Source organism: Nipponia nippon, unplaced genomic scaffold, assembly GCF_047370975.1.
Source record: "Nipponia nippon isolate SJK-2023a ecotype South Korea unplaced genomic scaffold, ASM4737097v1 scaffold_35, whole genome shotgun sequence".
Classification (NCBI taxonomy): domain Eukaryota; kingdom Metazoa; phylum Chordata; class Aves; order Pelecaniformes; family Threskiornithidae; genus Nipponia; species Nipponia nippon.
Window position 1 is genome coordinate 3492421 of NW_028262353.1, and position 24014 is coordinate 3516434.

A 24014-nucleotide genomic window follows, 5' to 3' on the forward strand; every position below is an offset into this window, starting at 1 on the left:
TCCCTGGGTGACGTCAGCAGATCCCGGGATTCCCCTGGGTGACATCAGCGGATCCCAGCTCTCTCCCCATGTCATCCCCCCCCCCCCCCCCCCCCGAAGGCTCCCGGGAGCATCCCAGCGTCCTGGCAGCCGTGACATCATGGCTGCGACGTCACACACACACACCACCCCCTCCCGCCGACGTCATCGCCTCGGTGATGTCACGGCGGGGAATCGGGCCCGGGAAGAGCCGCCGGCGGGGCGGCACCGCCCCTCGCGCTCAGGCCCCGCCCCCTTCCCACCGGCCCCGCCCCCCGGCCGCTCCGCCACACTCAACATGGCGCCCGTATCCCCGGCAACGGCGCGGCGCGGGAGGGCGGCACTTCCGCCACGCTGGGAATGGCGGCGCGGCCCGGGCGGTGCGCGCCTGCGCAGTGCGGCCGCCGCTCTTAAAGGGGAAGTGGCCGGCGGAGCCGGGGCGGGAGCATGGCGGGGCCGGGGCCGGGGCCGGGGCCGGGGCCGGGGCCGGGGCCGGGGCCGGGGCCGGGGCCGGGGCCGGGGCCGGGGCCGGGGCCGGGGCCGGGGCCGTTCCTCTACGAGCTGCCCGCCTGGCTCATGTGCAGCTTCTGCCGCCTGATGGACGCGCTGAACCGCTCGGACTGGGAGCGCTTCGGTAAGTGGGTGGACTGGGAGGCGCTGGGGAGCACTGGGATGGACTGGGATCCTCTGGGGCCGGACTGGGGTGCGCTGGGACGGCACTGGGAGGCACTGGGACACAGCAGGGCTGGCTGGGGATGGCACTGGGATGGACTGGGATGCAGCGGGACAGCTGTCAGGGCTGGCTGGGGGCTCTGGGATGGACTGGGACACAGCAGGGCTGGCTGGGGGAGCACTGGGATGGACTGGGAAGCCGCGGGTCTGGCTGGGGATGGCACTGGGAGCACTGGGGGCACTGGGAGCACTGGGAGCACTGGTGATGGCGGCAGCCTCGCGGCTGGTGCCGGAGCAGGGGGAGCTGTTGGGGGGCACTGGGGGCACTGGGAGCACTGGTGACGGCGGCAGCCTCGCGGCTGGTGCCGGAGCAGGGGGAGCTGTTGGGGGGCACTGGGGGCACTGGGAGCACTGGTGACGGCGGCAGCCTCGCGGCTGGTGCCGGAGCAGGGGGAGCTGTTGGGGGGCACTGGGAGCACTGGGGGCACTGGGAGCACTGGGAGCACTGGTGACGGCGGCAGCCTCGCGGCTGGTGCCGGAGCAGGGGGAGCTGTTGGGGGGCACTGGGGGCACTGGGGGCACTGGGAGCACTGGTGACGGCGGCAGCAGCCTCGCGTCTGGTGCCGGAGCAGGGGGAGCTGTCGGGGGGCACTGGGAGCACTGGGAGCACTGGTGACGGCGGCAGCCTCGCGGCTGGTGCCGGAGCAGGGGGAGCTGTTGGGGCGCACTGGGGGCACTGGGAGCACTGGGAGCACTGGGAGCACTGGTGACGGCGGCAGCCTCGTGGCTGTTCCCGGAGCAGGGGGAGCTGTCGGGGCGCACTGGGGGCACTGGGAGCACTGGGAGCACTGGTGACGGCGGCAGCCTCGCGGCTGGTGCCGGAGCAGGGGGAGCTGTCGGGGGGCACTGGGAGCACTGGGAGCACTGGTGACGGCGGCAGCAGCCTCGCGGCTGGTGCCGGAGCAGGGGGAGCTGTCGGGGGGCACTGGGGGCACTGGGAGCACTGGTGACGGCGGCAGCCTCGCGGCTGTTGCCGGAGCAGGGGGAGCTGTCGGGGGGCACTGGGGGCACTGGGAGCACTGGGAGCACTGGTGACGGCGGCAGCCTCGCGGCTCTTGCCGGAGCAGGGGGAGCTGTTGGGGGGGACTGGGGGCACTGGGGGCACTGGGAGCACTGGGAGCACTGGTGACGGCGGCAGCCTCGCGGCTGGTGCCGGAGCAGGGGGAGCTGTTGGGGGGCACTGGGGGCACTGGGGGCACTGGGAGCACTGGTGACGGCGGCAGCCTCGCGGCTGGTGCCGGAGCAGGGGGAGCTGTTGGGGGGCACTGGGGGCACTGGGAGCACTGGGAGCACTGGTGACGGCGGCAGCCTCGCGGCTGGTGCCGGAGCAGGGGGAGCTGTTGGGGGGCACTGGGGGCACTGGGGGCACTGGGAGCACTGGGGGCACTGGTGATGGCGGCAGCCTCGCGGCTGGTGCCGGAGCAGGGGGAGCTGGTGGGGGGCACTGGGGGCACTGGGGGCACTGGGAGCACTGGTGACGGCGGCAGCCTCGCGGCTGGTGCCGGAGCAGGGGGAGCTGTTGGGGGGCACTGGGAGCACTGGGAGCACTGGTGACGGCGGCAGCCTCGCAGCTGGTGCCGGAGCAGGGGGAGCTGTTGGGGGGCACTGGGGGCACTGGGAGCACTGGTGACGGCGGCAGCCTCGCAGCTGGTGCCGGAGCAGGGGGAGCTGTTGGGGGGCACTGGGGGCACTGGGAGCACTGGGAGCACTGGGAGCACTGGTGACGGCGGCAGCCTCGCGGCTGGTGCCGGAGCAGGGGGAGCTGTTGGGGGGCACTGGGGGCACTGGGAGCACTGGGAGCACTGGGAGCACTGGTGACGGCGGCAGCCTCGCGGCTGGTGCCGGAGCAGGGGGAGCTGTTGGGGGGCACTGGGGGCACTGGGGGCACTGGGAGCACTGGGAGCACTGGTGACGGCGGCAGCCTCGCGGCTGGTGCCGGAGCAGGGGGAGCTGTTGGGGGGCACTGGGAGCACTGGGAGCACTGGGAGCACTGGTGACGGCGGCAGCCTCGCGGCTGGTGCCGGAGCAGGGGGAGCTGTTGGGGGGCACTGGGAGCACTGTGAGCGCTGGTGACGGCGGCAGCCTCGCGGCTGGTGCCGGAGCAGGGGGAGCTGTTGGGGGGCACTGGGGGCACTGGGAGCACTGGGAGCACTGGTGACGGCGGCAGCCTCGCGGCTGGTGCCGGAGCAGGGGGAGCTGTTGGGGGGCACTGGGGGCACTGGGAGCACTGGGAGCACTGGTGACGGCGGCAGCCTCGCGGCTGGTGCCGGAGCAGGGGGAGCTGTTGGGGGGCACTGGGGGCACTGGGGGCACTGGGAGCACTGGGAGCACTGGGAGCACTGGTGACGGCGGCAGCCTCGCGGCTGGTGCCGGAGCAGGGGGAGCTGTTGGGGGGCACTGGGGGCACTGGGGGCACTGGGAGCACTGGTGACGGCGGCAGCCTCGCGGCTGGTGCCGGAGCAGGGGGAGCTGTTGGGGGGCACTGGGGGCACTGGGGGCACTGGGAGCACTGGTGACGGCGGCAGCCTCGCGGCTGGTGCCGGAGCAGGGGGAGCTGTTGGGGGGCACTGGGGGCACTGGGGGCACTGGGAGCACTGGGAGCACTGGTGACGGCGGCAGCCTCGCGGCTGGTGCCGGAGCAGGGGGAGCTGTTGGGGGGCACTGGGGGCACTGGGAGCACTGGGAGCACTGGTGACGGCGGCAGCCTCACGGCTGGTGCCGGAGCAGGGGGAGCTGTTGGGGGGCACTGGGGGCACTGGGAGCACTGGTGACGGCGGCAGCCTCGCGGCTGGTGCCGGAGCAGGGGGAGCTGTTGGGGGGCACTGGGGGCACTGGGAGCACTGGTGACGGCGGCAGCCTCGCGGCTGGTGCCGGAGCAGGGGGAGCTGTTGGGTGGCACTGGGGGCACTGGGAGCACTGGGAGCACTGGTGACGGCGGCAGCCTCGCGGCTGGTGCCGGAGCAGGGGGAGGTGTTGGGGGGCACTGGGGGCACTGGGGGCACTGGGAGCACTGGGAGCACTGGTGACGGCGGCAGCCTCGCGGCTGTTGCCGGAGCAGGGGGAGCTGTTGGGGGGCACTGGGGGCACTGGGAGCACTGGGAGCACTGGTGACGGCGGCAGCCTCGCGGCTGTTGCCGGAGCAGGGGGAGCTGTTGGGGGGCACTGGGGGCACTGGGAGCACTGGGAGCACTGGGAGCACTGGTGACGGCGGCAGCCTCGCGGCTGTTGCCGGAGCAGGGGGAGCTGTCGGGGGGCACTGGGGGCACTGGGGGCACTGGTGACGGCGGCAGCCTCGCGGCTGGTGCCGGAGCAGGGGGAGCTGTTGGAGGGCACTGGGGGCACTGGGGGCACTGGGAGCACTGGGAGCACTGGTGACGGTGGCAGCCTCGCGGCTGGTGCCGGAGCAGGGGGAGCTGTTGGGGGGCACTGGGGGCACTGGGGGCACTGGGAGCACTGGGAGCACTGGGAGCACTGGTGACGGCGGCAGCCTCGCGGCTGGTGCCGGAGCAGGGGGAGCTGTTGGGGGGCACTGGGGGCACTGGGAGCACTGGGAGCACTGGTGACGGTGGCAGCCTCGCGGCTGGTGCCGGAGCAGGGGGAGCTGTTGGGGGGCACTGGGGGCACTGGGGGCACTGGGAGCACTGGGAGCACTGGGAGCACTGGTGACGGCGGCAGCCTCGCGGCTGGTGCCGGAGCAGGGGGAGCTGTTGGGGGGCACTGGGGGCACTGGGAGCACTGGGAGCACTGGGAGCACTGGTGACGGCGGCAGCCTCGCGGCTGGTGCCGGAGCAGGGGGAGCTGTTGGGGGGCACTGGGGGCACTGGGAGCACTGGGAGCACTGGTGACGGCGGCAGCCTCGCGGCTGGTGCCGGAGCAGGGGGAGCTGTTGGGGGGCACTGGGAGCACTGGGAGCACTGGGAGCACTGGTGACGGCGGCAGCCTCGCGGCTGGTGCCGGAGCAGGGGGAGGTGCTGGGGGGCACTGGGGGCACTGGGGGCACTGGGAGCACTGGGAGCACTGGTGACGGCGGCAGCCTCGCGGCTGTTGCCGGAGCAGGGGGAGCTGTTGGGGGGCACTGGGGGCACTGGGAGCACTGGGAGCACTGGTGACGGCGGCAGCCTCGCGGCTGGTGCCGGAGCAGGGGGAGCTGTTGGGGGGCACTGGGGGCACTGGGAGCACTGGGAGCACTGGTGACGGCGGCAGCCTCGCGGCTGGTGCCGGAGCAGGGGGAGCTGTTGGGGGGCACTGGGGGCACTGGGAGCACTGGGAGCACTGGTGACGGCGGCAGCCTCGCGGCTGGTGCCGGAGCAGGGGGAGCTGTTGGGGGGCACTGGGGGCACTGGGGGCACTGGGGGCACTGGGAGCACTGGGAGCACTGGTGACGGCGGCAGCCTCGCGGCTGGTGCCGGAGCAGGGGGAGCTGTTGGGGGGCACTGGGGGCACTGGGGGCACTGGGAGCACTGGGAGCACTGGTGACGGCGGCAGCCTCGCGGCTGTTGCCGGAGCAGGGGGAGCTGCTGGGGGGCACTGGGGGCACTGGGGGCACTGGGAGCACTGGTGACGGCGGCAGCCTCGCGGCTGGTGCCGGAGCAGGGGGAGCTGTTGGGGGGCACTGGGGGCACTGGGAGCACTGGTGACGGCGGCAGCCTCGCGGCTGGTGCCGGAGCAGGGGGAGCTGTCGGGGGGCACTGGGAGCACTGGTGACGGCGGCAGCCTCGCGGCTGGTGCCGGAGCAGGGGGAGCTGTTGGGGGGCACTGGGGGCACTGGGAGCACTGGGAGCACTGGTGACGGCGGCAGCCTCGCGGCTGTTGCCGGAGCAGGGGGAGCTGTTGGGGGGCACTGGGGGCACTGGGAGCACTGGGAGCACTGGTGACGGTGGCAGCCTCGCGGCTGGTGCCGGAGCAGGGGGAGCTGTTGGGGGGCACTGGGAGCACTGGGAGCACTGGTGACGGCGGCAGCCTCGCGGCTGGTGCCGGAGCAGGGGGAGCTGTCGGGGGGCACTGGGAGCACTGGGGGCACTGGTGACGGCGGCAGCCTCGCGGCTGGTGCCGGAGCAGGGGGAGCTGTCGGGGGGCACTGGGAGCACTGGTGACGGCGGCAGCCTCGCGGCTGGTGCCGGAGCAGGAGGAGCTGCTGGGGGGCACTGGGGGCACTGGGAGCACTGGGAGCACTGGTGACGGCGGCAGCCTCGCGGCTGGTGCCGGAGCAGGGGGAGCTGCTGGGGGGCACTGGGGGCACTGGGGGCACTGGGAGCACTGGGAGCACTGGTGACGGCGGCAGCCTCGCGGCTGGTGCCGGAGCAGGGGGAGCTGTTGGGGGGCACTGGTAGCACTGGGGGCACTGGGAGCACTGGTGACGGTGGCAGCCTCGCGGCTGGTGCCGGAGCAGGGGGAGCTGTCGGGGGGCACTGGGGGCACTGGGAGCACTGGTGACGGCGACAGCCTCGCGGCTGTTGCCGGAGCAGGGGGAGCTGTCGGGGGGCACTGGGAGCACTGGGAGCACTGGTGACGGCGGCAGCCTCGCGGCTGGTGCCGGAGCAGGGGGAGCTGCTGGGGGGCACTGGGGCACTGGGAGCACTGGGAGCACTGGTGACGGCGGCAGCCTCGCGGCTGGTGCCGGAGCAGGGGGAGCTGTTGGGGGGCACTGGGGGCACTGGGAGCACTGGGAGCACTGGTGACGGCGGCAGCCTCGCGGCTGGTGCCGGAGCAGGGGGAGCTGTTGGAGGGCACTGGGGGCACTGGGAGCACTGGGAGCACTGGGAGCACTGGTGACGGCGGCAGCCTCGCGGCTGTTGCCGGAGCAGGGGGAGCTGCTGGGGGGCACTGGGGGCACTGGGAGCACTGGTGACGGCGGCAGCCTCGCGGCTGGTGCCGGAGCAGGGGGAGCTGTTGGGGGGCACTGGGGGCACTGGGAGCACTGGTGACGGCGGCAGCCTCGCGGCTGGTGCCGGAGCAGGGGGAGCTGTTGGAGGGCACTGGGGGCACTGGGAGCACTGGGAGCACTGGGAGCACTGGTGACGGCGGCAGCCTCGCGGCTGTTGCCGGAGCAGGGGGAGCTGCTGGGGGGCACTGGGGGCACTGGGGGCACTGGGGGCACTGGGAGCACTGGTGACGGCAGCAGCCTCGCGGCTGGTGCCGGAGCAGGGGGAGCTGTTGGGGGGCACTGGGGCACTGGGGGCACTGGGAGCACTGGTGACGGCGGCAGCCTCGCGGCTGGTGCCGGAGCAGGGGGAGCTGTTGGAGGGCACTGGGGGCACTGGGAGCACTGGGAGCACTGGTGACGGCGGCAGCCTCGCGGCTGTTGCCGGAGCAGGGGGAGCTGCTGGGGGGCACTGGGGGCACTGGGGGCACTGGGAGCACTGGTGACGGCGGCAGCCTCGCGGCTGGTGCCGGAGCAGGGGGAGCTGTTGGGGGGCACTGGGGGCACTGGGGGCACTGGGAGCACTGGGAGCACTGGTGACGGCGGCAGCCTCGCGGCTGGTGCCGGAGCAGGGGGAGCTGTTGGAGGACACTGGGGGCACTGGGAGCACTGGGAGCACTGGGAGCACTGGTGACGGCGGCAGCCTCGCGGCTCTTGCCGGAGCAGGGGGAGCTGCTGGGGGGCACTGGGGGCACTGGGGGCACTGGGAGCACTGGTGACGGCGGCAGCCTCGCGGCTCTTGCCGGAGCAGGGGGAGCTGCTGGGGGGCACTGGGGGCACTGAGGGCACTGGGGGCACTGGGAGCACTGGTGACGGCGGCAGCCTCGCGGCTGGTGCCGGAGCAGGGGGAGCTGTTGGGGGGCACTGGGGGCACTGGGGGCACTGGGAGCACTGGGAGCACTGGTGACGGCGGCAGCCTCGCGGCTGTTGCCGGAGCAGGGGGAGCTGCTGGGGGGCACTGGGGGCACTGGGGGCACTGGGGGCACTGGGAGCACTGGTGACGGCGGCAGCCTCGCGGCTGGTGCCGGAGCAGGGGGAGCTGCTGGGGGGCACTGGGGGCACTGGGAGCACTGGTGACGGCGGGAGCCTCGCGGCTGGTGCCGGAGCAGGGGGAGCTGCTGGGGGGCACTGGGGGCACTGGGGGCACTGGGAGCACTGGTGACGGCGGCAGCCTCGCGGCTGGTGCCGGAGCAGGGGGAGCTGCTGGGGGGCACTGGGGGCACTGGGGGCACTGGGGGCACTGGGAGCACTGGTGACGGCGGCAGCCTCGCGGCTGGTGCCGGAGCAGGGGGAGCTGTTGGGGGGCACTGGGGGCACTGGGGGCACTGGGAGCACTGGGAGCACTGGTGACGGCGGCAGCCTCGCGGCTGTTGCCGGAGCAGGGGGAGCTGTTGGGGGGCACTGGGGGCACTGGGGGCACTGGGAGCACTGGTGACGGCGGCAGCCTCGCGGCTGGTGCCGGAGCAGGGGGAGCTGTTGGGGGGCACTGGGGGCACTGGGAGCACTGGGAGCACTGGGAGCACTGGTGACGGCGGCAGCCTCGCGGCTGGTGCCGGAGCAGGGGGAGCTGTTGGGGGGCACTGGGGGCACTGGGAGCACTGGGAGCACTGGGAGCACTGGTGACGGCGGCAGCCTCGCGGCTGGTGCCGGAGCAGGGGGAGCTGTTGGGGGGCACTGGGGGCACTGGGGGCACTGGGAGCACTGGTGACGGCGGCAGCCTCGCGGCTGGTGCTGGAGCAGGGGGAGCTGTTGGGGGGCACTGGGGGCACTGGGGGCACTGGGAGCACTGGGAGCACTGGTGACGGCGGCAGCCTCGCGGCTGGTGCCGGAGCAGGGGGAGCTGTTGGGGGGCACTGGGGGCACTGGGGGCACTGGGAGCACTGGGAGCACTGGTGACGGCGGCAGCCTCGCGGCTGGTGCCGGAGCAGGGGGAGCTGCTGGGGGGCACTGGGGGCACTGGGAGCACTGGTGACGGCGGCAGCCTCGCGGCTGGTGCCGGAGCAGGGGGAGCTGTTGGGGGGCACTGGGGGCACTGGGGGCACTGGGAGCACTGGGAGCACTGGGAGCACTGGTGACGGCGGCAGCCTCGCGGCTGGTGCCGGAGCAGGGGGAGCTGTTGGGGGGCACTGGGGGCACTGGGGGCACTGGGAGCACTGGTGACGGCGGCAGCCTCGCGGCTGGTGCCGGAGCAGGGGGAGCTGCTGGGGGGCACTGGGGGCACTGGGGGCACTGGGAGCACTGGGAGCACTGGTGACGGCGGCAGCCTCGCGGCTGTTGCCGGAGCAGGGGGAGCTGCTGGGGGGCACTGGGGGCACTGGGGGCACTGGGAGCACTGGTGACGGCGGCAGCCTCGCGGCTGGTGCCGGAGCAGGGGGAGCTGCTGGGGGGCACTGGGGGCACTGGGGGCACTGGGAGCACTGGTGACGGCGGCAGCCTCGCGGCTGTTGCCGGAGCAGGGGGAGCTGCTGGGGGGCACTGGGGGCACTGGGGGCACTGGGGGCACTGGGAGCACTGGTGACGGCGGCAGCCTCGCGGCTGGTGCCGGAGCAGGGGGAGCTGTTGGGGGGGACTGGGGGCACTGGGGGCACTGGGAGCACTGGGAGCACTGGTGACGGCGGCAGCCTCGCGGCTGTTGCCGGAGCAGGGGGAGCTGTTGGGGGGCACTGGGGGCACTCGGAGCACTGGGAGCACTGGGAGCACTGGTGACGGCGGCAGCCTCGCGGCTGGTGCCGGAGCAGGGGGAGCTGTTGGGGGGCACTGGGGGCACTGGGGGCACTGGGAGCACTGGTGACGGCGGCAGCCTCGCGGCTGGTGCCGGAGCAGGGGGAGCTGCTGGGGGGCACTGGGGGCACTGGGGGCACTGGGGGCACTGGGAGCACTGGTGACGGCGGCAGCCTCGCGGCTGGTGCCGGAGCAGGGGGAGCTGCTGGGGGGCACTGGGGGCACTGGGGGCACTGGGAGCACTGGTGACGGCGGCAGCCTCGCGGCTGGTGCCGGAGCAGGGGGAGCTGCTGGGGGGCACTGGGGGCACTGGGGGCACTGGGAGCACTGGGAGCACTGGTGACGGCGGCAGCCTCATGGCTGGTGCCGGAGCAGGGGGAGCTGCTGGGGGGCACTGGGGGCACTGGGGGCACTGGGAGCACTGGGAGCACTGGTGACGGCGGCAGCCTCGCGGCTGGTGCCGGAGCAGGGGGAGCTGTTGGGGGGCACTGGGGGCACTGGGGGCACTGGGAGCACTGGTGACGGCGGCAGCCTCACGGCTGGTGCCGGAGCAGGGGGAGCTGCTGGGGGGCACTGGGGGCACTGGGGGCACTGGGGGCACGGGGAGCCCTGGTGACGGCGGCAGCCTCGCGGCTGGTGCCGGAGCAGGGGGAGCTGCTGGGGGGCACTGGGGGCACTGGGGGCACTGGGGGCACTGGGAGCACTGGTGACGGCGGCAGCCTCGCGGCTGGTGCCGGAGCAGGGGGAGCTACTGGGGGCACTGGGGGCACTGGGGGCACTGGGAGCACTGGTGACGGCGGCAGCCTCGCGGCTGGTGCCGGAGCAGGGGGAGCTGCTGGGGGGCACTGGGGGCACTGGGGGCACTGGGGGCACTGGGAGCACTGGTGACGGCGGCAGCCTCGTGGCTGGTGCCGGAGCAGGGGGAGCTGCTGGGGGGCACTGGGGGCACTGGGGGCACTGGGGGCACTGGGAGCACTGGTGACGGCGGCAGCCTCGCGGCTGGTGCCGGAGCAGGGGGAGCTGCTGGGGGGCACTGGGGGCACTGGGGGCACTGGGAGCACTGGTGACGGCGGGAGCCTCGCGGCTGGTGCCGGAGCAGGGGGAGCTGCTGGGGGGCACTGGGGGCACTGGGGGCACTGGGAGCACTGGGAGCACTGGTGACGGCGGCAGCCTCGCGGCTGGTGCCGGAGCAGGGGGAGCTGCTGGGGGGCACTGGGGGCACTGGGGGCACTGGAGGCACTGGGAGCACTGGTGACGGCGGCAGCCTCGCGGCTGGTGCCGGAGCAGGGGGAGCTGCTGGGGGGCACTGGGGGCACTGGGGGCACTGGGGGCACTGGGAGCACTGGTGACGGCGGCAGCCTCGCGGCTGGTGCCGGAGCAGGGGGAGCTGCTGGGGGGCACTGGGGGCACTGGGGGCACTGGGAGCACTGGTGACGGCGGCAGCCTCGCGGCTGGTGCCGGAGCAGGGGGAGCTGCTGGGGGGCACTGGGGGCACTGGGGGCACTGGGGGCACTGGGAGCACTGGTGACGGCGGCAGCCTCGCGGCTGGTGCCGGAGCAGGGGGAGCTGCTGGGGGGCACTGGGGGCACTGGGGGCACTGGGAGCACTGGTGACGGCGGCAGCCTCGCGGCTGGTGCCGGAGCAGGGGGAGCGGCGGGGGGGCACTGGGGGCACTGGGGGCACTGGGAGCACTGGGAGCACTGGTGACGGCGGCAGCCTCGCGGCTGGTGCCGGAGCAGGGGGAGCTGTTGGGGGGCACTGGGGGCACTGGGAGCACTGGTGACGGCGGCAGCCTCGCGGCTGGTGCCGGAGCAGGGGGAGCTGCGGGGGGGCACTGGGGGCACTGGGGGCACTGGGAGCACTGGGAGCACTGGTGACGGCGGCAGCTCGCGGCTGGTGCCGGAGCAGGGGGAGCTGGGGGGGGCGCGGGGGGCACTGGGGGCACTGGGGGCACTGGGAGCACTGGTGACGGCGGCAGCCTCGCGGCTGGTGCCGGAGCAGGGGGAGCTGCTGGGGGGCACTGGGGGCACTGGGGGCACTGGGGGCACTGGGAGCACTGGTGACGGCGGCAGCCTCGCGGCTGGTGCCGGAGCAGGGGGAGCTGCTGGGGGGCACTGGGGGCACTGAGGGCACTGGGGGCACTGGGAGCACTGGTGACGGCGGCAGCCTCGCGGCTGTTGCCGGAGCAGGGGGAGCTGCTGGGGGGCACTGGGGGCACTGGGGGCACTGGGGGCACTGGGAGCACTGATGACGGCGGCAGCCTTGCGGCTGGTGCCGGAGCAGGGGGAGCTGCTGGGGGGCACTGGGGGCACTGGGGGCACTGGGAGCACTGGTGACGGCGGCAGGCGCGCGGCTGGTGCCGGAGCAGGGGGAGCTACTGGGGGCACTGGGGGCACTGGGGGCACTGGGAGCACTGGTGACGGCGGCAGCCTCGCGGCTGGTGCCGGAGCAGGGGGAGCTGCTGGGGGGCACTGGGGGCACTGGGGGCACTGGGGGGGATGGGGGCACTGGGAGCACTGGTGACGGCGGCAGCCTCGCGGCTGGGGCCGGAGCAGGGGGGGGTGCTGGGGGGCACTGGGGGCACTGGGGGCACTGGGGGCAATGGGGGCACTGGGAGCACTGGTGACGGCGGCAGCCTCGCGGCTGGTGCCGGAGCAGGGGGAGCTGCTGGGGGGCACTGGGGGCACTGGGGGCACTGGGGGCACTGGGAGCACTGGTGACGGCGGCAGCCTCGCGGCTGGTGCCGGAGCAGGGGGAGCTGCTGGGGGGCACTGGGGGCACTGGGGGCACTGGGGGCACTGGGAGCACTGGTGACGGCGGCAGCCTCGCGGCTGGTGCCGGAGCAGGGGGAGCTGTTGGGGGGCACTGGAAGCACTGGGAGCACTGGGAGCACTGGTGACGGCGGCAGCCTCGCGGCTGGTGCCGGAGCAGGGGGAGCTGTTGGGGGGCACTGGGGGCACTGGGGGCACTGGGAGCACTGGTGACGGCGGCAGCCTCGCGGCTGGTGCTGGAGCAGGGGGAGGTGTTGGGGGGCACTGGGGGCACTGGGGGCACTGGGAGCACTGGGAGCACTGGTGACGGCGGCAGCCTCGCGGCTGGTGCCGGAGCAGGGGGAGCTGGTGGGGGGCACTGGGGGCACTGGGGGCACTGGGAGCACTGGGAGCACTGGTGACGGCGGCAGCCTCGCGGCTGGTGCCGGAGCAGGGGGAGCTGCTGGGGGGCACTGGGGGCACTGGGAGCACTGGTGACGGCGGCAGCCTCGCGGCTGGTGCCGGAGCAGGGGGAGCTGTTGGGGGGCACTGGGGGCACTGGGGGCACTGGGAGCACTGGGAGCACTGGGAGCACTGGTGACGGCGGCAGCCTCGCGGCTGGTGCCGGAGCAGGGGGAGCTGTTGGGGGGCACTGGGGGCACTGGGGGCACTGGGAGCACTGGTGACGGCGGCAGCCTCGCGGCTGGTGCCGGAGCAGGGGGAGCTGCTGGGGGGCACTGGGGGCACTGGGGGCACTGGGAGCACTGGGAGCACTGGTGACGGCGGCAGCCTCGCGGCTGGTGCCGGAGCAGGGGGAGCTACTGGGGGCACTGGGGGCACTGGGGGCACTGGGAGCACTGGTGACGGCGGCAGCCTCGCGGCTGGTGCCGGAGCAGGGGGAGCTGCTGGGGGGCACTGGGGGCACTGGGGGCACTGGGAGCACTGGTGACGGCGGCAGCCTCGCGGCTGGTGCCGGAGCAGGGGGAGCTGCTGGGGGGCACTGGGGGCACTGGGGGCACTGGGGGCACTGGGAGCACTGGTGACGGCGGCAGCCTCGCGGCTGGTGCCGGAGCAGGGGGAGCTGCTGGGGGGCACTGGGGGCACTGGGGGCACTGGGGGCACTGGGAGCACTGGTGACGGCGGCAGCCTCGCGGCTGGTGCCGGAGCAGGGGGAGCTGCTGGGGGGCACTGGGGGCACTGGGGGCACTGGGAGCACTGGGAGCACTGGTGACGGCGGCAGCCTCGCGGCTGGTGCCGGAGCAGGGGGAGCTGTTGGGGGGCACTGGGGGCACTGGGAGCACTGGTGACGGCGGCAGCCTCGCGGCTGGTGCCGGAGCAGGGGGAGCTACGGGGGGCACTGGGGGCACTGGGGGCACTGGGAGCACTGGGAGCACTGGTGACGGCGGCAGCCTCGCGGCTGGTGCCGGAGCAGGGGGAGCTGCTGGGGGGCACTGGGGGCACTGGGGGCACTGGGGGCACTGGGAGCACTGGTGACGGCGGCAGCCTCGCGGCTGGTGCCGGAGCAGGGGGAGCTGGTGGGGGGCACTGGGGGCAGTGAAGGCACTGGGGGCACTGGGAGCACTGGTGACGGCGGCAGCCTCGCGGCTGTTGCCGGAGCAGGGGGAGCTGCTGGGGGGCACTGGGGGCACTGGGGGCACTGGGGGCACTGGGAGCACTGGTGACGGCGGCAGCCTTGCGGCTGGTGCCGGAGCAGGGGGAGCTGCTGGGGGGCACTGGGGGCACTGGGGGCACTGGGAGCACTGGTGACGGCGGCAGCCTCGCGGCTGGTGCCGGAGCAGGGGGAGCTACTGGGGGCACTGGGGGGACTGGGGGCACTGGGAGCACTGGTGACGGCGGCAGCCTCGCGGCTGGGGCCGGGGCAGGGGGGGCTGCGGGGGGGCACTGGGGGCACTGGGGGCACTGGGGGCAATGGGGGCACTGGGAGCACTGGTGACGGCGGCAGCCTCGCGGCTGGTGCCGGAGCAGGGGGAGCTGCTGGGGGGCACTGGGGGCACTGGGGGCACTGGGGGCACTGGGAGCACTGGTGACGGCGGCAGCCTCGCGGCTGGTGCCGGAGCAGGGGGAGCTGCTGGGGGGCACTGGGGGCACTGGGGGCACTGGGGGCACTGGGAGCACTGGTGACGGCGGCAGCCTCGCGGCTGGTGCCGGAGCAGGGGGAGCTGTTGGGGGGCACTGGAAGCACTGGGAGCACTGGGAGCACTGGTGACGGCGGCAGCCTCGCGGCTGGTGCCGGAGCAGGGGGAGCTGTTGGGGGGCACTGGGAGCACTGGGAGCACTGGTGACGGCGGCAGCCTCGCGGCTGGTGCCGGAGCAGGGGGAGCTGTTGGGGGGCACTGGGGGCACTGGGGGCACTGGGAGCACTGGTGACGGCGGCAGCCTCGCGGCTGGTGCCGGAGCAGGGGGAGCTGCTGGGGGGCACTGGGGGCACTGGGGGCACTGGGGGCACTGGGGGCACTGGGAGCACTGGTGACGGCGGCAGCCTCGCGGCTGGTGCCGGAGCAGGGGGAGCTGCTGGGGGGCACTGGGGGCACTGGGGGCACTGGGGGCACTGGGAGCACTGGTGACGGCGGGAGCCTCGCGGCTGGTGCCGGAGCAGGGGGGGCTGCTGGGGGGCACTGGGGGCACTGGGGGCACTGGGGGCACTGGGAGCACTGGTGACGGCGGCAGCCTCGCGGCTGGTGCCGGAGCAGGGGGAGCTGTTGGGGGGCACTGGAAGCACTGGGAGCACTGGGAGCACTGGTGACGGCGGCAGCCTCGCGGCTGGTGCCGGAGCAGGGGGAGCTGTTGGGGGGCACTGGGAGCACTGGGAGCACTGGTGACGGCGGCAGCCTCGCGGCTGGTGCCGGAGCAGGGGGAGCTGTTGGGGGGCACTGGGGGCACTGGGAGCACTGGGAGCACTGGTGACGGCGGCAGCCTCGCGGCTGGTGCCGGAGCAGGGGGAGCTGTTGGGGGGCACTGGGGGCACTGGGAGCACTGGGAGCACTGGTGACGGCGGCAGCCTCGCGGCTGGTGCCGGAGCAGGGGGAGCTGTTGGGGGGCACTGGGGGCACTGGGAGCACTGGGAGCACTGGTGACGGCGGCAGCCTCGCGGCTGGTGCCGGAGCAGGGGGAGCTGTTGGGGGGCACTGGGGGCACTGGGAGCACTGGGAGCACTGGTGACGGCGGCAGCCTCGCGGCTGGTGCCGGAGCAGGGGGAGCTGTTGGGGGGCACTGGGGGCACTGGGAGCACTGGGAGCACTGGTGACGGCGGCAGCCTCGCGGCTGGTGCCGGAGCAGGGGGAGCTGCTGGGGGGCACTGGGGGCACTGGGGGCACTGGGGGCACTGGGAGCACTGGTGACGGCGGCAGCCTCGCGGCTGGTGCCGGAGCAGGGGGAGCTGTTGGGGGGCACTGGGGGCACTGGGAGCACTGGGAGCACTGGTGACGGCGGCAGCCTCGCGGCTGGTGCCGGAGCAGGGGGAGCTGCTGGGGGGCACTGGGGGCACTGGGGGCACTGGGAGCACTGGTGACGGCGGCAGCCTCGCGGCTGGTGCCGGAGCAGGGGGAGCTGCTGGGGGGCACTGGGGGCACTGGGGGCACTGGGGGCACTGGGAGCACTGGTGACGGCGGCAGCCTCGCGGCTGGTGCCGGAGCAGGGGGAGCTGTTGGGGGGCACTGGGGGCACTGGGAGCACTGGGAGCACTGGTGACGGCGGCAGCCTCGCGGCTGGTGCCGGAGCAGGGGGAGCTGTTGGGGGGCACTGGGGGCACTGGGAGCACTGGGAGCACTGGGGGCACTGGTGACGGCGGCAGCCTCGCGGCTGGTGCCGGAGCAGGGGGAGCTGTTGGGGGGCACTGGGGGCACTGGGAGCACTGGTGACGGCGGCAGCCTCGCGGCTGGTGCCGGAGCAGGGGGAGCTGCTGGGGGGCACTGGGGGCACTGGGGGCACTGGGAGCACTGGGAGCACTGGTGACGGCGGCAGCCTCGCGGCTGGTGCCGGAGCAGGGGGAGCTGTTGGGGGGCACTGGGGGCACTGGGGGCACTGGGAGCACTGGTGACGGCGGCAGCCTCGCGGCTGGTGCCGGAGCAGGGGGAGCTGCGCCTGGCGGCCGCCGGCCCCGGCCCCACGGCCACGGTGCTGTGGGGGTGGGCTCAGCGCAACGGGCGCCTGCGGGAGCTGCTGGAGCTGCTGCGGGGGCTGGGGCTGCTGCGGGCCCACGACCTGCTGGCCGCCTGTGAGACCCCCGCCGCCCCCGGGACCCCCTGGGACCCCCCCCAACCCCCTGGGAACCCCAACAACCTCCTGAGACCCCCCTGGAACCCTCTGGGACCCCCCCCACGCCCCTGGGACCCCCCTGGGACCCCTGAGCCCCCTGGGACCCCCCGGGACCCCCAACACGCCCGCGGGACCCCCCTGGGATCCCCAGGATCTCCCCAGGATCCCACCGGGACCCCCGCAACCCCCTGGGCCCCCCCTGGGACCCCTCAGCCCCCCTGGGATCCCCAGGACCCCCCGGGACCCCCCAACCCCCTGGGACCCCCTGGGATCCCCCAAACCTCCCCACCACCCATTTCAGACCCCTCTGGGACCCCTGAACCCCCTGGGACCCCCCGGGACCCCCAACACGCCCCCAGAATTCCCCCTGGGATCCCCAGGACCCCCCGGGACCCCCCGCAACCCCCTGGGCCCCCCTGGGACCCCTGAGCCCCCCAGACCCCCCTGGGACCCCCCGGGACCCCCCGCAACCCCCTGGGACCCCCCTGGGATCCCCCAAACCTCCCCACCACCCATTTCAGACCCCTCTGGGACCCCTGAGCCCCCAGAGTCCCCCAAGCCCCCCCCCAGGACCCCAAAGATACCCCTGGGCCCCCCCCGGATCCCCCCAGCCCCTGACCCCGCCGTGTCTGCAGGGTACCCGGGCCTGGCCTCCCCCACGGAGCCCCCCGCTGCCCCCGGAGCCCCCCGTGCTCCCCGTCGCCCCCAGCCCGCGGCTGCTGCCCACCGCCCCCCCGGGCCCCCCCTCGGACGCCAGCCCCGCCTCCGCCTGCGACCCCCCGAAAGGCCCCCCCCCAGGTAACGCCTGAAAGGGGGGTGATGGGGGGGCACAGGGAGCCCCGTCCCCCCCCAAACTGACCCCGTGTCCCCCCCAGCGCCGTCCCTGCCCCTCCCGGGGCCCCCCCCCAGCGCCCTCCTCAGCCCCCCCACCCTGGACCCCCCATTGCCAGACCCCCCGTCCCCCCCCAACGAGGTACGGGGCTGGGGGGGGCAAAGGGGGGTGAGTGGGGGCCCTGGGGGGTCTTTGGGGGGGATCCTGGGGGTATTTGGGGGGCACTTGGGGGTGCTGGGGGGTATTGGGGGGCTGGGGGGGCCATAGGGGTATTTGGGGGGTATTTGAGGGGCCCTGGGGGTATTTGGGGCGCAGTTGGGGGCGCTGGGGGGGTCTTTGGGGGGCCCTGGGGGTATTTGGGGGGCACTTGGGGCCCCTGGGGGGGGTCTTTGGGGGGCACTTGGGGGCCCTGGGGGGTACTGGGGGGCCCTGGGGGTATTTGGGGGGCACTTGGGGCCCCTGGGGGGGGGTCTTTGGGGGCCCTGGGGGTATTTGGGGGGCACTTGGGGGTCCTGGGGGGCACTGGGGGGGCCCTGGGGGTATTTGGGGAGCACTAGGGGGTCCTGGGGGGTCTTTGGGGTGGCATAGGGGTATTTGGGCATTCGTGGGGGTCCGGGGGGTGTATTTGGGGTGCCCTGGGGGTATTTGGGGAGTACTTGAGGGTCCTGGGGGGTATTTGGGGGGCTGTGGGGGGCCGTAGGGGTATTTGGGGGTCCGGGGGAGGTATTTGGGGTGCCCTGGGGGTATTTGGGGGGTATTTGGGGGGTCTTGGGCGTGTTTGGGGGGCTGTGGGAGGCCGTAGGCGTGTCCCTGGGGGGATGGGGGGGTCCCTGGGGGTATTTGGGGGTGCCCGGGGGCATGAGGGGGGTCCCTGGGGGGATGGGGGGGTGCCGGGGGTCCGCCCCACCGCCCCCGTCCCGCAGGCGCTGGCATCGCTGTGCTCGTCCCTGGCCTCGCTGCGCCCCGGGCCCCCCCCCGGCCCCGCCGCGCCCCCCCCGGCCGCCCCCCACCCCTTCTGCTGGCGGCTGGGGGAGCTGGCGGGGGCCACGGGGGGCTTCGCCGACACCCACAAGGTGGGCGAGGGCGGCTTCGGGGTGGTCTACCGCGCCCGCCTGCGCCACACCGACTACGCCGTCAAGCGCCTGCGGCAGGTACGCGGCGCCGGGGGGCACCCCCACCCCCTCGGGACCCCCGCGGTGTCCCCTGGGACCCCCCCATGTCCCCATAATCCCACCCCAGGACCCCCACGGTGTCCCTCTGTCCTCAACGGGGACCCTCACGGTGTCCCCGTGTCCCCATATCCCCCCTGGGACCCCCATACGTTCCCATAGTCCCCCCCCAGGACCCCCATGGTGTCCCTATGCCCCCCATCCTTGCTGGGGACGCCCCCCCCAGTGTCCCCGTATCCCCCCAGAGACCCCCATATGTCCCCATAATCCCACCCCAGGACCCCCACGGTGTCCCCCTGCCCTCGCCAGGGACCCCCACGGTGTCCCCATGTCCCCCCTGGGACCCCCATGATGTCCCCATGTCCCCATATCCCTCCTGGGACCCCCCCAGTGTCCCCATATCCCCCCTGGGACCCCCATATGGCCCCATATCCCCCCGGGACCCCCCCAGTGTCCCCATATCCCCCCTGCGACCCCCATATCCCCCCCGGGACCCCCACGATGTCCCCACGTCTGTCCCCCCACCTTGTCCCCCCCAGGACGCCGACCTCGACTGGGGCGTCCTCGTTAACAGCTTCGTTACCGAGGTGGAGAAGCTCTCACGGTAATGGGGGGCTCAGGGGGGTCCGGGCTGCGCTGGGGGGTGCTGGGGGGCTGGGGGGCCGGGGTTGGGGGGTCCCATCCCCCCCCCCCCCAGCGTGAAGCGCCCCCCCCCCAGGTACCGCCCCCCCAACATCGTGGAGCTGTCGGGGGTCTGCGCCGGGGGGGGGCACTTCTGCCTGGTCTACGTCTTCATGCCCAACGGGTCCCTGGAGCAGCGGCTGGGGGCGCAGGTGGGCGCCGGGGGTCCCGGGGGAGGTTGGGGCGTCCCGGGGGGGATTTGGGGGGTCCCTGGGGAGGTTGGGGGGTCCCTGGGGGGATTTGGGGGTCCTTGGGGGAGGTTGAGGGGTCCCTGGGGGGATTTGGGGGTCCCTGGGGAGGTTGGGGGGTCCCTGGGGGCAGTTGGGGATCCTTGGGGGCAGTTGGGGTCCCTGGGGGGGATTTGGGGGGTCCCCGGGGTGTCTTGAGTGGCTCCGGGGGGGTCCTATAGGGCCATAGGGGAGATGTGGGGGTTCTGGGGTGACCCTGGAGGAGGTTTGGGGGTCCCTGGGGGGATTTGGGGGTCCCTGGGGAGGTCTGGGGGTCCCAGGGTGTCTCGAGCAGCCTGGGGGGTCTTTAGGGCCGTAGGGGAGATGCTCAGGGTGGTTTTTGGGGTGCCCCAGGGCCATAGGGGAGGTGGGGGGGCCTTGGGCGGGTGTGGGGGAGCTGGGGGTGCGTGGGGCGGTTTGGGGGGGCTGACAGCCCCCCCCCCCAGTGCCGGCAGCCCCCCCTGACGTGGGGCCAGCGCCTGCACGTGCTGCTGGGGACGGCCCGAGCCCTCCAGTTCCTGCACCGCGACAGCCCGGCGCTGGTGCACGGCGACGTCAAGAGGTGGGGGGCTCGGGGGGGCTTTGGGGGGCTTTGGGGGGCTTTGGGGTACCCTGGGGAGCTCCAAGGGCTTTGAGGGGTCTCTGCGGGGCTTTGGGGGGCTTTGGGGTACGCCAGGGGGGCTCTGAGGTACCCTGGGGGGCTCTAAGGGCTTTGGGGGGGTTGGGGTACCCTGGGGTGCTCTGGGGGAGCTTTGGGGGGCTCTGGGGGGCTCTGAAGGGTTTGGGGGGGATTTGGGGTATCCTGGGGGGGCTCTGAGGGGCTTTACTGTACCCTGGGGGGCTCAGAGGGCTTGGGGGGGCTCTGAGGGGCTTTGGGGTACCCTGGGGGTCTCTGAGGGGCTTTGGGGGGCTTTGGGGTACCCAGGGGGGCTCTAAGGGGCTCAGGGGTCCCCTGGGGGGGCTCTGGGGCAGCCCGGGGGGAGCGGGGGGTGCTGGGCGCAGGCTGGGGGGCTTTTTGGCCCCCTGGGGGGGTCCCTGCGGGGGTCCGGGGGCTGTGGGGACCCCTGCGACCCCCCCCCCCCAGCTCCAACGTGCTGCTGGACGCGGGGCTGGGCCCCCGCCTGAGCGACTTCGGGCTGGCGCGAGCCCCCCGGGGGGGCGGGGGGGGCCGCAGCGGCACCCTGGGGGGGTCGCGCGCCCTGCGGGGGACCCTGGCCTACCTCCCCCCGGAGTACCTGCAGGGGGGCGCCCGCGCCCCCGCCCTCGACACCTACAGCTTCGGCGTGGTGAGCCCGGGGGGGGCCCAGAATGGGGGGGGGACCCCAAAATGGGGGGGGGGGGGGACCCAGAATGGGGGGGGACCCCAAAATGGGGGGGTATCCGAGAATGGGGGGACCCCAAAATGGCGAGGGGGTATCCCAAAATGGGGGAGGGGTATCCCAGAATGGGGGGGACTCAGAATGGGGGGACTCCAGAACTGGGGGGACCAGAATGGGGGGGTATCCCAAAAGGGGGGGGGACCAGAATGGGGGGGCACCCAGAATGGGGACACCCCAAAACGGGGGAGACCCCGAAATGGGGGGGAAGGACCCCAAAATGGGGGGAAGGACCCCAAAATGGGGGGCACCCCAGAATGGGGGGGGGCAGGGGAGCCCCCGAAGCAGCCCGAGCCCCCCCCAGGTGCTGCTGGAGGTGCTGGTGGGGCGCCGGGCCATGGAGACGGACGCCCGCGGACGGACCACCTACCTGGTGAGACCCCCGGCACCCCCCAACATCCCCCCGGGGCCCCCCAGCATCCCCCAGGGACCCCCCAACATCCCCCAAATCCCCCTGGGACCCCCCAGTGTCCCCTCAGGACCCCCCAATGTCCCCCAACAGCCCCCTGGGACCCCCCAACGTCTCTCAGGGACCCCCTGGGACCCCCAACAGCCCCCGGGACCCCCCAACACCCCCCAGTGTCCCCCTGGGCCCCCCAATGGCCCCCCCGGGGCCCTCCAACGTCCCCCCCAACGCCGCACCCCCACAGAAGGAGCTGCTGGAGGAGGAGGAGGACGAAGACGGGGGGGGGTCATCGGGGCCCCCCCCGGACCCCCGCGCCGGGCTGCCGCCCCCCGGCCTGGCCGCCGCCCTGGCCCGCCTGGCCGCCCGCTGCCTGCAGCGCCGCAGCAAGCGCCGGCCCACCATGGCGCAGGTGGGTGTGGGGGGCCGCCATGGCGGCGGGGCGCCGACAGGGGGTCCGGCGGGACCCCCCCAGCAGCGATCGTCCCCCCCCCCAAAACCAGGTGTACGAGGAGCTGGAGCGGCTGCAGGAGGGGACCCCCCCTGCACCCCCCAACCAGCCGGAGGAGAGCGAGGAGGAGGAGAAGATGGCGGCCGCCACGGGGCTGGTGATCAACCCGGCGCGGCGGCGGCTGATGGAGCGCCTGGCGCTGTACCGGCAGGGCCGGCTCGACTCCCTGGGGCTGCTGGCCTCGGGGGAGCCCCCGGCCGCCGCCGCCGGCCGCCAGCCGCAGGAGAGCGACGACTCCCAGCCGTGACGGCGGCGGCGGTGGCGCGGGGGCTCGCGGCGGGGCCGCCCCAATAAACGACGGCTCGGCCCTCCCCACGCCTCCGCTGCGGCCGGGGATGAGGAGGAGGCCGTCCCGGCCTTCGTCTTCCCACGCGGGGCGTTCATTTTTGCACGCGGACGTTAATTTTTGCACGGGGGGGGGGGGGGGGGGCGTTAATTTTCACACGGGGACGTTAATTTTCACACGGGGACATTTATTTTTGAACAAGGGGCATTTATTTTCGCGCGGGGGGCCTTTACATTTGCTCAAGGGCGTTTATTTTTGCACGTGGGCATTTATTTTCGCTCGAGGGCGTGCATTTTCACACAAGGGGCATTTATTTTTGTAGCAGGGCGTTTATTTTCGCACAGGGGCATTTATTTTCACACGGGAGTGTTTATTTTCGGACGAGGGACGTCAATTTTCACACGAGGACGTTTATTTTTGAACAAGGGGCGGTTATTTTCGCACGGGGGGGCCTTTATGCTTGCTCGAGGGCGTGTATTTTCACGCAAGGGGCATTTATTTCGCACGAGGGGCGTTAATTTTCGCGCGGGGGGCGTTAATTTTCGCGCGGCCTCCGCCCCGGGCGACCTCCGGGCCTCGCCGCTCCGGCGCGATGGCGGCCGCCCCTCAGGCGGCGCGGGGAGGAGCCGCGGGCGGCCCCGCTGGGTTAAAAAGCGCCAAAATCCGGGCGTTCGGACAAAAAAGAAAAAAAGAAAAAAAGAAAAAAAATTAAAAAAAAACCCAAAACCGTTGGGGGGGGGCGCGCGTGCGCCGCCCCGCCCACCCCGCGGCCCCGCCGTTGGGCGCCAGCATCCGGGTCCCGGGAGGCGCCATCTTTGTGGCGGGTGGAGGAGACGCGTCCAAAATGGCGGCTCCCAAGAGCCAGTAGTCTGCGCGGCGGGCGGGCCCCTCTCGGCCTTTCGGCGCGGCGGCGGCGGCCCGGAGCGATCGGCGGCGGCGGGGGAAAGCGGCGCCCGGTGCCCGCGGACGGCGGCTGCGGACAGGTGCGGAGGGGGGAAGGAGAGGGGCGCCGCGGCGAGCGGCCGCATCCGGGTCCCGCGGCGGCCGCCATCTTGGGCAGCCGCGGCCGCCTCGACCTACCGCCTCCGCCATCTTGGGGCGCCGCATCCGGGCCTTCCCCGGGGGGGGGGGGGGGACGGACACACGGGGGCGCGGGAGGGCGCCGGTGGCGGCGGGGCCGCCCCACATCTTCCTTCCCGCCTCGGCCAGGCGCCGCCATCTCCTCCGCGCCCCGGGGAGGAGCAAGAGGAGGAGGAAGATCCGGGGACCGGGCGGCGCCATCTTGGTGTGTCCCCCCACCCCCTTGTTAGAGCAGCGCGCCGCCATCTTGTGACTCCGCCTTCCCGCGTCTGGGTACCGGCCGCTCCGCCGCCTTGGAGCCTTCCCGCTAGAGGAGCCGCGCCCGGGTAAGCGCGGGAGCGCGGCGGGAGGAGCCAGGGCGGGCGGAGCCGGGGCGGGCGGGCGGGAGGGGAGGCGCGGCCCGGGGGCCTCCTCCGGCGGGCGGGCGGCGCCATATTGGGAGGGGACGGGCGGGTTGTCATGGCGCCGACATCCGGGTCCTTCCCCCCCCCCCCACCGCGGGCGGCGCCATCTTGGGAGGGGACGGCGGGGGTGTCATGGCGCCGCGCTCCACCCACATCCGGGTCCCCGCGGCCGCCATTTTGGGAGTACGGAGTTTTTTTGGGGGGGGGTGGGGTGAGGAGAAGATGGAGGCGCCGGTGCCCAAGCGCCGCCTTATCCCGGGCCGCTGCCGCGGGCAGGGCGAGGCCGTGAGGCCTCCGGGCGGCCCCCGGTGTTCCCGGAGGCTGAGGGGGAAGCGGGGAGGGCGGGGCGGCGAGGAGGAGGAGGAGGAGTTTGGGGAGGGGCGGTGTCGGCGAGTCCAAAATGGCGGCGCCCATGGCGGGCTGAGCGCTCCGTACGGCGCTGGGCTGCTGGGGAGGGGGCTGCGCGGCCGGGAAGGAAGCGGCGGGGGTAAAGGGCGGCTGCGGGGGGGCGGGGGTCTCGGGGTTTGGGGGTTGGGGGTTGGGGGGGCGGGGGTCTCCTTTGTGCGCGGACGGCGCACCCGGGACATGGCGGCGCTCGGAGGGGGGGGCTTTAAGGGGAGTGCGAGTGG

At 74.3% G+C, this 24014-nt stretch overlaps 1 protein-coding gene across 1 annotated transcript; it reads left to right on the forward strand.

The window, feature by feature from the left end:
* Positions 1-423: 423 nt before the first annotated feature.
* On the forward strand, positions 424-22018 carry IRAK1 (interleukin 1 receptor associated kinase 1). The gene is made up of 13 exons (XM_087771859.1): positions 424-652; positions 16208-16480; positions 16568-16596; positions 17052-17214; positions 17292-17389; positions 18172-18399; positions 18957-19021; positions 19136-19250; positions 19772-19887; positions 20410-20611; positions 21006-21074; positions 21352-21516; positions 21608-22018. The coding sequence occupies exons 1-13, from the start codon at positions 466-468 to the stop codon at positions 21860-21862; spliced, it is 1965 nt and encodes a 654-aa protein (XP_087627985.1). The 5' UTR covers positions 424-465; the 3' UTR covers positions 21863-22018.
* Positions 22019-24014: the final 1996 nt, after the last annotated feature.

Coding starts and splice junctions, on each gene's coding strand:
- IRAK1 (XM_087771859.1), top strand. CDS start 466: ATGGCGGGGCCGGGGCCGGGGCCGGGGCCGGGGCCGGGGCCGGGGCCG. Junction 653..16,207: donor CTCGGACTGGGAGCGCTTCG/GTAAGTGGGTGG, acceptor TGACGGCGGCAG/CCTCGCGGCTGGTGCCGGAG. Junction 21,075..21,351: donor GCGGACGGACCACCTACCTG/GTGAGACCCCCG, acceptor GCACCCCCACAG/AAGGAGCTGCTGGAGGAGGA.